Source organism: Guillardia theta (genome assembly GCF_000315625.1).
Source record: "Guillardia theta CCMP2712 unplaced genomic scaffold GUITHscaffold_21, whole genome shotgun sequence".
Lineage (NCBI taxonomy): Eukaryota > Cryptophyceae > Pyrenomonadales > Geminigeraceae > Guillardia > Guillardia theta.
This window is the reverse complement of record NW_005434653.1, coordinates 233,565-245,451: the sequence shown is the minus strand read 5'-3', so window position 1 is coordinate 245,451 and position 11,887 is coordinate 233,565. Positions and strand designations below refer to the sequence as shown.

The 11,887-nt window shown below is 56.2% G+C and overlaps 3 protein-coding genes across 3 annotated transcripts in view; 1 reads left to right on the top strand and 2 right to left on the bottom strand.

Moving 5' to 3' along the window:
* GUITHDRAFT_105641 (hypothetical protein) overlaps positions 1–1,650 on the bottom strand; it is a gene marked incomplete at both ends in the record, with an annotated part of 3,183 nt that extends 1,533 nt beyond the window's left edge. The window contains 4 exons of the mRNA XM_005835418.1: positions 127–825; positions 1,053–1,161; positions 1,375–1,459; positions 1,561–1,650. Of these exons, the coding sequence (XP_005835475.1) occupies positions 127–825; positions 1,053–1,161; positions 1,375–1,459; positions 1,561–1,650 (983 nt within the window). The remainder of the gene's footprint in view (positions 1–126; positions 826–1,052; positions 1,162–1,374; positions 1,460–1,560) is intronic.
* Positions 1,651–3,835: 2,185 nt separating this feature from the next.
* On the top strand, positions 3,836–9,621 carry GUITHDRAFT_136620 (hypothetical protein; the record flags this gene model as incomplete). Its single annotated transcript, XM_005835417.1, has 21 exons — positions 3,836–4,405; positions 4,527–4,588; positions 4,652–4,754; positions 4,790–4,851; positions 4,914–4,955; positions 4,998–5,049; positions 5,158–5,220; positions 5,268–5,327; positions 5,525–5,596; positions 5,645–5,734; positions 6,098–6,227; positions 6,646–6,716; positions 6,901–6,972; positions 7,144–7,262; positions 7,590–7,721; positions 7,767–7,893; positions 8,072–8,149; positions 8,203–8,250; positions 8,462–8,569; positions 8,997–9,155; positions 9,367–9,621. The coding sequence occupies 21 exons, from the start codon at positions 3,836–3,838 to the stop codon at positions 9,619–9,621; spliced, it is 2,475 nt and encodes an 824-aa protein (XP_005835474.1).
* Positions 9,622–9,883: 262 nt separating this feature from the next.
* GUITHDRAFT_136619 (hypothetical protein) lies at positions 9,884–11,887 on the bottom strand (the record flags this gene model as incomplete). The annotated part of the gene is made up of 1 exon (XM_005835416.1): positions 9,884–11,887. The coding sequence occupies one exon, from the start codon at positions 11,885–11,887 to the stop codon at positions 9,884–9,886; it is 2,004 nt and encodes a 667-aa protein (XP_005835473.1).

The following is an 11,887-nucleotide window of genomic DNA, read 5'->3' as shown; positions in this document are numbered from 1 at the left end:
GGGGAGGAAGGGAGGAGGGGAGGACTGGGCAGGGCCATGCCTTTCCCGATCTTGAATGCAGCTTTCAGAGCAGCCTCCTCCACAGCGAGACGAACGTTGGGATCCGGGTTCCCGAGGAGGAGGAACCGGTTCTCCGAGGAGGTGTAGTACCCCTGCTCCATGCTCCCTCCTCCTGCAGAGTCAACCGTCCACTGGAGGAACTCCTTTGCCCTGTACTCCTTGGCGTCATCCCCCAGGATCCAGTTGTTGTGCACCATGATGCAGTCAGAGCAAGCTGAGCTCCACGCAAAGATGCGCCTTGCGAACTTGTTGAAGAACGCCTCCCCGCATGGCCAGGAGCTCTGCGGGAGGGGGAAGACACGAAAATGGCGCATGTGGAAGGATCGGAGAGCTCTGTTCACCGCCTCCTGCTGCCGCAGCGTCCTGCTCCTCCTCTGCATCCCCACCACGTGGACGGCGAACGCTGCTCCCTCCTCGGAGGGCCGGAGGTACATGAAGCCGCTGTTCCTTCCTCCCTCCATGTCGTCCTGGATCACCATGTCCGCCCGCTCCTCCTCCGCCAGCTGCGCTAGCTCGGGCATGGGGTTCCGGAACAGGTGGATGTCTGCGTCCATGAGCAGGCCCGTGAAACCCTCCTGCACTATCCCCAGCAGAACGTCTGTCTTCACCTGCACCACCTGAGCAAACCGAGCTGTCCCCCAGCTGATAGCTGCGCCCTTGGAGGTGCCGTAGTGGCGGGGGTACTGGACGCAGGGTACGGCGGGGTTGAGGACGCGCATGCCGCACATATCGTCGGTGAGAGCGACGAAGATGAAGTTGCGAATGCTGTCATGGAAGTTAGAAGAAAAGGAAGAGGAAAAGGAAGAGGAGGTGGAAGAAGAAGAAGAAGGTAAGGAGGATGAGGACAAGGATGAGGATGAGGATGAGGAGAACATGGGAGGAGGAAGAGGAGGAGGAGAAGCATGTAAGCATGAGGAAAAGAAGATGGAAGACGAATGCAGGAGGTAGTGGAGGCGGTGGTTTCGAGGGAGCAGGGAGAAGGAGCTGGAGACCCGTTGGGGCGGATGGAGCCAAAGTAGAATGAGTTCATCAGGTCAGCGTAGTTGAGGGTCCCACAGACGAAGGCGACAACGCCGTTAGCGTCCGAGTTCTTCGGCAGAGCTGTCAGCACGGAAGACAAAACCCTCTACTCTGCAACACGTATGCCCCTCCCCTCCCCTCTCCTCCCCCCTGTCCCAACTTCTCCTCGAAAGATTATACTCCTTTCTTGATTCCTTCCCTCCTTTCCTTCCCTACCGCCGTCCCCCCAACTCTCTCTCTCTCTCGTCCTCCCCCACGCTCGTCTCTTCCCCTCTCCTTCCTCCCCTCCCTCACATTCTTCAGCACTTCCTTCCACCCTGGCACGGAGGCGATAGTCGCTCTGATTACGTTCGCTGCTGTTCCCTTCGGTACCGTCGGCCTGTCGAGAAATGCAGATCTCAGCAGTTTGATCCCATTTTCCTGCTGCTGCTGCTGCTGCTGCTGCTGCTGCTGCTGCTTTCAATCCCCCCCCGGCCTCACCTGTCTCAAACTTTCCCCTCTCCGTCCCCCTCCCCCCATAAACTTCTCCCCTCCCTTCTTCTTCTCATCTGGCATGCTACTTCTTATCATGGTCGTTGCTATCTACTTCTTCATCCTACAAGCAGACGCTCACGTGTAGTTAGATGCCGTCCCTTGATTCATCGCGCGGTACTTGTCGAGCGGAATTCCCGATAATACCTTTCCTTGGTATCCGGAGGAGGAGGAGGAGGAGGAAGAGGAGGAGAACGGAGATGACATGTAGGAGGAGTGTCGAACTACGCTTGAGTAGTGGGAGCCCCTGTAAGCTCGAGTACGGGACAGCGAGTTCTTTGCTCCTGCGCTACCTGTCAGCTCGAAGCAAGAGGATTCGCATCAGGACCGTAGGCGCCTTCGTCTATCGCATGCGAAGGCAGCGGCGCCAATGGCTGAAGTACATGGTATACCTGAGGAGTCGCCTTAACACGCAAAAGAAGGGACCGGTATCGCTTGCTCACCGTGAACAGGAAGTAAGACAGAGTGATGAGGACTGGAGGCAACAGCTGAGACTCTTTCATCCCGTCACCCTCCTGGGTCTGCAGACCCTCCCCAGGAAGTGCTCGAGCAGCAGCGAAGTATGATTCCTCCTCCTGTCGAGAAGTCCGACTGGAGCACCCTAGTGCGTCATGAGGTTGACAGGAGACTGCTTGTCATCTCGACAGGAGAGAATGGCTGATGTATATTCAGTTGGGGTGGAGGCTCTGCATAGAGGTTGCTGCATACAGGTATGGCTTGATAACCCTTCCTACATTATGACGTCGGGAAACAGATGGAACAAGCTTCTATGTGTCATTTTGTTCTCCAGCCCAGTCAGCTTCAATCTCCTCTGCAGATCAATGAACAATGATTAGAAGCAAAGCGTTGCTCCATAAGAACATCAACTGTGGTCGTTTTTCTCGATCTCCTACTCCTTTTCAAGCAATGGTCTATTATAATCGCAAGCTGCACAGATTCATTCCTGGCTTCCAATGAATCATCTTAGCCCCAAGTCATACAAGTACATATGCAATCATCAGCCTGATCAACCCTCCTTTGCTTCCTGTTGTGGCTCATTTCATGACGTAAGGGGAATGATCTTACACCTGCTTCCTATTCTGAACTCAGGTCCTTCTATCTCATCAACATTCCCTCTTCTCTCAACTCTCCTGCAAGCTCTCTCCTCTCTGTCCTTCTCTTCCATGCCCCTTCCCCCCCCGCCAAACTCCCTCCATTCCTGCTTCCATCGACTAGCTGCGTGCCATGTATCCGGCACCTAAAAGTATTTTAGACACGAATAATTCAAGTACAAATATATATGTATATTGTTGTTTTGCGTACTGGCAGTACCAAATCCGTCCGATATAATCGACTCCTAAATTACTTGTAGGCACGGGCGGTACTCCCCAGGTGACCGACTTTTTTTTCTATATCAGTGAACCCTCGGCATTTAAAATTGACTCGGCTCCGAGTGTTGAGGCCCGTTTTCAACTTGGCTAAGGGCCCCGGGCTGTACACGGGCGCGCCCCGGCCCCGGGCCGGGGCCCGATCCGAGTCACTGTGAGAGTCTGCCGGGCGGCCGCGGCGCTTGCGTATTGGCAGCAAAAGAGTCCGGGCAGTGGGCGTGTTGTATAGTATGCTGTCCAACGGTCAATCAGTGACTTCAGTGATCCCTACAACTCGAGGCCCGGCGTTGCGGCGAGCCCGGGTCGGCCCGGCTCTCTGCTCCGGGCCCGGCCGACTGTCACGGCAATATTACTAGTAATAAGTAACGGAAATAACTGTCTTGACATCATCGGTGAAAATCCATCAACTGACGATGCGGCTGGTGAGAGGGGGAGGATTACGATGATTGTTGTTCCATGCTCTCTCCCATGCTCTCTTTCATGCTCTCTTCCATGCTCTCCTCTCTACGGCCACAGCTCCTCCTCCTCCTCGCCATCGGCTCTGCAAGATCACACCTCGTTGTGCTGTGGTCCGTGTGATGTAATAGACTCTGCCTCGTTGCAATGGTGCTCATTCTCAGGTTGATGTAATCCTTTGTGATGCGTTGCCCTGTTATGCAAAATGATTCTGTGCTCTCCAATCTCATACGTCGGGTTGAATGGGCAGGTTTGTTGAACGATGGCGGAACTAAGACAAAGAGCAAACAAGCGCAGAGGAGAAGGGGAATTTCCGCACAAAACGTAGTCGAATTAATGTCCGCTGAGGTGGTATCTACTCCGAGACCCATGTAAAACCACACCAGCAACGGCAAGGTAGGATGAGAGCGTCGGAATGGATAGTCATAGGACTCTTGCTCCTCTGTGGAGTCGGAGGGCAAAGGTTCCCCCGGAGGGAGGGGCAGCTGGTAAGGGAAACGATCTTAGCGGCCAGCGATTTCGGTGAAGGAGAGGACGGATGGTTGGTGTTAGGGGAGGATGTACACCTCCAGGTTGAGGGCGAGTACCTCACAGGGTCGGACGAGGGACAGGCTGTATGGTTCTTCTCTGCTCCTCCCAAGTTCCTGGGTGACATGCGGGAGGCATATCAAGGAAGCATCAAGTTCTCTATGGGCCACTTCCATGCGAACAGCGCGGGAAGGGACCCGATCAAGATGGAGGACGTCGTGCTGGTCTCTGACCTGCACAACCTCACGCTCATCAGGACGGACCTGTTCGCTCCCTGGTCCAACGACCAGGAGGTAGAGGTTGCGCTGGACCCGCCCAGTTGGAAACATGCGATCAGCGAGGGCTCATGCACAGAGGAGGAGCTGCTGCTGACGCTCTCCTCCCTCAGTGGGTTCCTGATTCGCGGAGGGCATTATTACGGGCCGGAGATGACTTGGTTGAAGGTGAGGGATTTGGAGGGGAAGGAAGAGGACAGTGGGGGGAGACTGAGTGACTGAAGACGGAGAAACTGAGGAGGAAGAGGAGGGAGGGACTTTTGTTGACGATATGCTCCCTTTGCCGCAGGATGTGAGAATATTGCAACAAGAAAGAAGACCCGAGGATAAACACAAAGGTCAAGACCAAAGGTATGCGTTGTTGAAGCCGCCAGAACAGGCAATGGAGCAGTATTGATCGGCATGTATAAGCAGGACATCTTCAGAGGACAAGGGCAGCGAGATTGATCCAGCATCCGATGATTCGACGATGATCGAGACGTTCATGGCGGAGGAAAGCAAATTGACGGTGGACTGCGTGAGACGTTGAGAGGAAGTGAAGTGAAAACGCAGGAGGTGCAGGAAGAATCTGCCAGCGTGCAGCAAACTCAGCGGGAGGAGATTGAGAGAGAGAGGTCAGACTGGACGGGATGTTTTCCTGTGAGCGTTCGATCACAAACCGCTGAGAGTTTGTCAGGTCGAGGCGGCAAGCAAAGATCATCACCGACTTACAAGAAAGGTAAGGAGTGGGAGGTGCTGCCAAGGTGCTGATTTGCCTCAGGATGATCGAGATGCAGGAGGAGAACGATCGGCTGAAAACGATTGTTGCTGAGGTGATGGGAGTGTGGAGATGGGGGAGAGATGATGTCGGAGAGCTTGCGAGATGGTTGATCCTCCCGAGAAATCAGGGTTCTTGTTCCTCCCTCTCATACAACTCGCAGCTGGAGGAAGCAAATCTCCGTTACAATCAGGCTGCAAAGGAGAGGAGCAACAAGGAGCAGGAGGTGAGGGGCGGAGGAGAAGGTGCAGGTGACATTGATGTGCCGATCAGTGCCAACGGCATTTACGAGACAAGGAATCCCTTCTTGAAGACGTGAAGGAGAAGCTGGAGGTGAGATTCCGAGATACGTGTCCTTGTGTGTTTGACCGCTGATTCAAATTGTTCTCTTATGATGACTTGATTGAGCATTCCTGGATGCCTTCTCGCTCGCTCACTCGCTCGCTCCTGTTGTCTGCAATCCGTTCTCCTCCTCATGCTCTCTCTCCTCTTCCTCCTCCTCTCTGCGACTTGACAGTTGGCGGTGACAGGGATGCGAGAAGCTGAGGATAGACGCCCTGATCCGAGAGGAGCAGAAAGATGACAGCAGGAGCACGATACACGTGATCTCTTTGCTCGAATGATCGTCTTCCCTTCACTCCTCTGCCCAGCAAATCAACGAGATGATTCAACTGACCGACGAGAAGCTGAACCGCTGCAACAAGACTGTCGATCGTCTGCAGAGCTCCATCAAGGAGGAGGTGGGAGGGGAGGAGAGGGGAGGAGAGGAGAGGAGAGGAGAGGACAGGACAGGACAGGACAGGACAGGACAGGAGAGGACAGGACAGGACAGGAGAGGACAGGAGAGGAGAGGAGAGGAGAGGAGAGGAGGGAGATGTAGCCTGAGGGAAGGAGTAGCGGAAAGTGGAAAGACGTGCGATCAAGACAGGGTGCCCGGGCAAAAATTTTGAGCATGAAGGAGATGAAGGAGAAAGAAAGGGAGGAGCAGGTCAATCTCTCTGAGTCTTCTGACGCAGAGAAAGAGGAGGGAGGAGGCCGAGGGTCGATGGAAACAAGTGCAAGAGGAGCACAGAAATCTCTCAGCTGCCCTCCTGACTTGCCAGCTGAACGCCAGCAGCATGCTCGCTGCGAGGGAGGACGTGGAGCGTTTGCTGGCGCGTCCCATGGAAACCCTCTCAAAGCATCTGGAGGAGGCGGAGGAGAAGCTGAGGAGGGAGGAGGAGAAGCTCGCAGGTGAATTGAGAAGGAAGAGACTGTGTGGCTCCCCTTCCTTCTTCCTTATGCTCTGCTGCCCCCCTTGCCCCCCTGCTCTGCTCTGCTCTGTTCTGCCCTGCTGCGCTCTTCTCTCCCCTTCTTTGCTCTGTTCTCAGCGTCCTCTTTGTTTCTTCCCCTCTCGCACTCCTCCCCCGTTCCTCTCCTCTCCTCTCCTCTCCTCTCCTCTCCTCTCTCCTTCTCTCCCCTCCTCCTTCGCCTGTTCTTGCTCTCTGGCATCAGCTCCGGCCTCACTTCCTCCCCGTAGCTCACTGCTCCACCAAGGAATCTCAGACGTTGGAAGTGACCATTCACCTCCTCCTTGTTCCCTACCTACTCCTCCTCTTGGCACTGCCCTTCTCCTCCTCCTCCTCCTGGTTTGGCGTCACAAAGTTTCTAGCGAGACTTGGCGACGTTGTCATCCTGATGTTTTGGATTTGCATGCTTGCCTACCGCTCGTACAAAGAGGAGGTGAAGAGAAATGGAGGGAGAGAGGAGTGAAGGAGAAGAGGAGGGAGAAGAAGAGAGGAGGGGAGGGAGGAGTAGGAGCGAGAGGAAGAGGAGGGCGAGGGAGGATAGGGACCAGAGGTGGGAGTGTTAGGAGCAGGAAGGGAGAGGAGGAGGTTGTTTGATGTGTATGATATTCAACTCGCAGGTTGAGAAAATCTTGAGCTCGCAACATTTGCGGAAGCTGAACGTTGTCATTGAGAGGACCGGAAGTACCTGGGTGAGAAAAGAAAGGGAAGGGGTTCAGATTCAGGAGGAGGGACAGAGGAGGAAGGGCAGGAGGCTGGAGGAGAGGTAGCAGAGGGGAGCATCAGGAGCTTGCAGGAGGCAGGAGGCAGGAGGCAGGAGGCAGGAGGCAGGAGGGCCTGTTGATTCTGAATCAAGGCAGCAGGTTGGGGATCGTTTTCCCTCGCTTGTCCTCTTCCTCTATGGGACGGTCATCGTCTTGCACTTTCTCTCTTTCTTCAGGACGGGAGATTTCTTCTGCGCTGTCCGAGGGACTTTCCTCTGGTCCCCTGCCCGCTCCGCTCTCTTCCTCTCCAACTGATCGATTGAATTTCACCTTCCCTCCCCTTGCCCATCCTTCCCCTCGTCTCTCTTGCTCTCGTCATCCTGCCAAGTCCCCTCCTCTCCCTGCTTTTCTCTCCTCTCCTACCTTTTTTTCCCTATTCTTTGTCCTTCTCCGTTCGCACCTGCCTCGACCTCTCCCCTACCTCCCTCCTTCTCGATCAATGTCCTCTCCTTTCTACCTCGCTCTTCTCTCTCTTCCTCCTCCCCATCCTCTCTACATTCTCCTGTCTGCCTCCTCCTCCACCACCGCACTGAACTCTACCTCAGGGGAGCAGGCTTGAGCTACTTCAGCAAGAGCTCCGTCGGCATGCAGGAGGAGGAGGTGGGAACTTCTGTCTTCCTCTACGTTTCCGCCATCACCATCATCACCGCCTTGGAAGGGAGGCTCGTGGCTCCTCGGTGATTGGAGGGGTAGGCTGCGGCGCTATGCTGACTGAGTTGCAGCCAAGAGCCGCTGACAGGGAGGGGGAGGAAGAGGAAGGAGGAGGAGGCTGTGGAGGAGGATACGTTTGAGACTCTTTCCGAGAAGATTTCAGAGTCTGATTCGGACGATGAGCTTGATCTCGACGAGGTAGACCCTGCTGCTGCCCCCCCTGCTGCTGCTGCTGCTGCTGCTGCTGCTGCTGCTGCTGCTGCTGCTGCCTCTGCCCCTGCCCCTCCTGCTCCTGTCTGCTCCTATTCCGACTCCTGCCCAGCTCCTGCTCTTCTCTGCTCCTGCTTCATGACTTCTCATCCTTCACTTTCTCAAGATCCTCCGAATGTCGAAGAAGGTCGAATACCAAAAGACGTCAAGCTTGGTTGAGTTCCAACGAACATACTTTGACAAGGTCCTCTCCCCGTTCACTAGCTGGGAAGTCTGCTGAACCCTTGCTGCCTTCAGTATCCTCCCGACAAATACAAGCGATCGATCAAGGATGGAGACAAGCTGGTAAGAAAACCTCTCAAAACCCTCGTGTCCTTCACTGCTCTGTCCTGTGCTTCTTGCTTCTTTTTTGGTTTTACATCTTCCATCGCTGTCACTCCCCTCGTCCCTCTTCCTCTTCCTCTTCTCTCCTCTCCTCTCCTCTCCTCCCCCTCCCCCTTCATTCACCCGAACATTCGAGTCTTTGGACGAGGAAGAGCGGTCAAGGGGCTTGCAGGTGGTCGCGAGCAAGCAGTTCCTGCGTGACGTCTCCTCCCTCCTCCGTCTCAACGGCGAGACACCGCAGGGAAGCACAGCAGACGAGAAGTCGCTCGCTGCTCTCAAGGTCTCTGCTCCTATGATCCTGCCCCTGCCCCTGCTCCTGCTCCTGCTCCTGCTCCTGCTCCTGCTCCTGCTCCTGCTCCTGCTCCTGCTGCTGTTCCTCGCTTCCTCGGCACCCCCCTCCACTTTCCCCCGCTTTCCCCTCCTCTCTCCTCCTTGTACTCGTAGACCCTTTTCTCCTATCTTCTCCTTTTCCTCCTTCCTTTCGTCTTTTTCTTCCGCCTGCCAACTCTCTCTCTAACCCTTCTTCCTTTCATGTTCACATTTCCCCTCTCCCTCCTCTTCTTTCTCAGCAAGTCTTCATCCCCTTTATCTCCTCCTCCTCTCCTCCTCTTCTCCTCTTCTCCTCTCCTCCCCCTCCTCTCCATTCCCTCCTTTTCCTCTCCCTCCCCCTCCTCATTTCCTCACCGTCCTCTCACCATCTCTCTCAGTTCATCGCCAGCGCTTGCTCTCAGCTTGCTCAGCTGAGACCCGAGCTGGGCCCCGAGTCCTCTCTTTCCAAGAGGGTTATGAACATGGCGAATCAGAACCTCGGCATCTTCCTGTTCGAGGAGCTAGTCGAACGATTCTCCGCCCACTCCCACTCACAGGTGAATTCCTTTCTGCTCCTGCTCCTGCTCCTGCTCCTGCTCCTGCTCCTGCTCCTGTTTTCTTTGCGTCTTCCTGCTCCTCTTCCTCCTTTCCTGCTGCCGCTGGTGGCGGCGGGAGTGGTTGTTCTTCTATCCCCTCCCTCCCTATTAGTTCCGTCCTAGCATCCCCCACTCTCCTCCTCTCACGCCCTCCTTCCTCCAGGTCATGCAGGCTGGGCTCCACTACATCGACGTCCTCGCACCCGGCGACGGGGGGCTTGTCCTCCTGCTCGTGGGCTACTTCAAGCTCTGCGACCCAAGGGAGGAGGAGGGAAGACCCCTCCTGGTCAGGGGAAGTATCGTCATCGACGTAGAGGTGGAGGAGGTGGAGGTCAAAATCTCACAGCCGTTTCCTTCCACCAGAGACCCCATGTTGGTCGTCCAGCACATTGAGCGCAACCTTCACTCTCCATCTTCTCCCTCCTGACGACTCCGGTTTGTGTTTGAGGAATCTGTTATTATCAAGCCAAGAAATTTCTTTTTACACCTCCCATCCCTCCTCCCTTGTCCTATTGTCTTCCTTCTCTCTCCGCTCTTACATTCCCCTCTTCACCTCTCCCCGGCACCAATTTCATGGCTCCTTCACGCTTCTCCCTCCTCCTCCTCCTGTTCCTGGTACTGCTCTCCCTCCTCCTCCTGTTCCTGGTACTGCTCTCCCCTCTCCTTCTCCTTCTCCTTCTCCTCTCCCTTCATCCTTCCGACATCGTTCTCTTCAGGTGCTTCATCATGCAGTCCCTGCCAGTCCCAGGACCGCACACGTAGAAGAGCTTGGTTTTCTTGTGGTCCCCGGGGTACAGCACGGAGCATCTGCGGCAGAAGAAGTAACTCTTCTGTCCCTCCGGGCAAACTTTGCATCTGCCGCAGTGATGGCGGTTGCCAAACCCGGAGTTCCGGATCAGTTCAGGCTTGCAACCCCCGTCCTCCTGCTCCTGCTCTTGCTCCTGCTCCTCCCGCTTCCTCTTGCACGACTGCAGGATGCCCCTACAGTCGCTCTTCTCTGCGAAGCTGAAGGCAATGGCATTGAGGAACGTCTCCACCTCCACCCCAGCTGCATCCTTGTCGAAGTACTTGAAGCACAGGAAGGCGTTGGTGATCATCAGGTGGAGGAGCAGCTGGAAGACGTACACCTCGACGCTCCTGGGCTTCCACATGCTGCGAATCGTCTGCAGCAGGTCGGCATGCTTCAGCGAGAGCGCCTCCATGGCCGCACGATGCTCGGCCACCATCCGGCTCTGTGGCACGACCCTGTTTCTCCTGATGATCCCATACTTGGCATCGAACGCCTGCCTGCTCCTCGTGTACGCTTGAGCAGGCTTGAAGGCCGGGAAGGAGGACAGGAAGCATTCTGCCGAGGCCCTTTCGCCCCTCCTTGAGCGAAAGTTCCAGGCATGGCAGTAGAGCGGCCGAGAGAAGTCCTCCTTGAGCTTGAACGTCCTGGTGGCCCCGACCTCGCTTTCCTTCCCGAACGCGCCGCTGCTCAAGTCTCTGACAGGCAAGAAAGTCTCGTCGCTTCTCAGCGCCCCGCAGAAATGGTTGCCCGAGCTGACGACGGCCTCGCATGCTTCCATGCTAGTCAGCGCTTGATCCGCATACACGACGCTGCTGTGAAGCCCTTGCAGCAGCTTCATCACCCCCGCTGCCTCCCCCTCCTCCCTCATCTCCACAGCCACCCGCACGACCACCTTGGAAGCGCAATCCACCATCGCCCTCACGACGAACTTTGTCCCGCAGAAATCCGACAGAGGAGGAAGGAGAGGAATCTCTCCACACGCCACCGTCGAGCCGGGCAGCATGAGCTTCCCCATGCTCTGGTTAAACAGCCCCACCACAGGCCCCAGCTTTCTCACACAGTCCTGCATGCTGCGCGGCTCCTCCGTAGGATCCCACAAGCGCATGTGGTGGGCGATGAAGAGCCAGCGAGCATGCGTCATCTTGAATGTCCTCCCAAAGTCGCATGCGCGCACTACCCCGACGTCCCTGGACAGCCAGTAGGAGGCAAGTTCGGACCGAGGCTGTATCAGCATACCGAGCAGTATGGCGAAGAACTTCCTCAGCTCCTTGAGATCCACCTGCTTCTTCCCCCCGTCGATCTCTCGATTGGTCCAGAGGAGGATGGTCTGCAGAAGCTCTCCCGGTAGCATGCAGGAGATATACTCCGCTAGCTCCCCCTCCTCCGTTACGTTCACCTCCTGCGACAGCAGCCTCGGCCTGCTCTCCTCCACGGGCACTCTGGCGTCTTCGAGCTCCTCCTTCTTCTCCAGCAGCCAGCGCCTCCCTTTCTCATCCACCATGTCAATCATGGACCCTGAGCCGCCATCTCCGGTTCGACCTGCCGCCTCTGTGTAGTCCTCGTCCTCCGTCACCATGTCAGAGTCTGTCTCGACTATGATCTCATCCTCGGCGGCTCCTCCTGCCCCCCTGCTGCTCCTGACCGCGCTCCTCACCTCGCTGCTGCCATGGCCCTCGTCTTCCAGGGACGCGAAGACCGGCGAGTCTACCCCGACCTCAACCTCCACCGCCTCCCCGCACACTGTCCACCTCACCCTCACCCTCTTCCCCGTCCCCTTCCCAAGGATCTCACCCGAGACCCTTGCGTCTCTCCAGCTCCTCCCCAGCAGCTCCTCCATCTTCTCGTCTGCTCCTGCCATCCCCGCCGTCGCCTCGAACCGCCGCCCCACTCTCAGCCGAGCCAT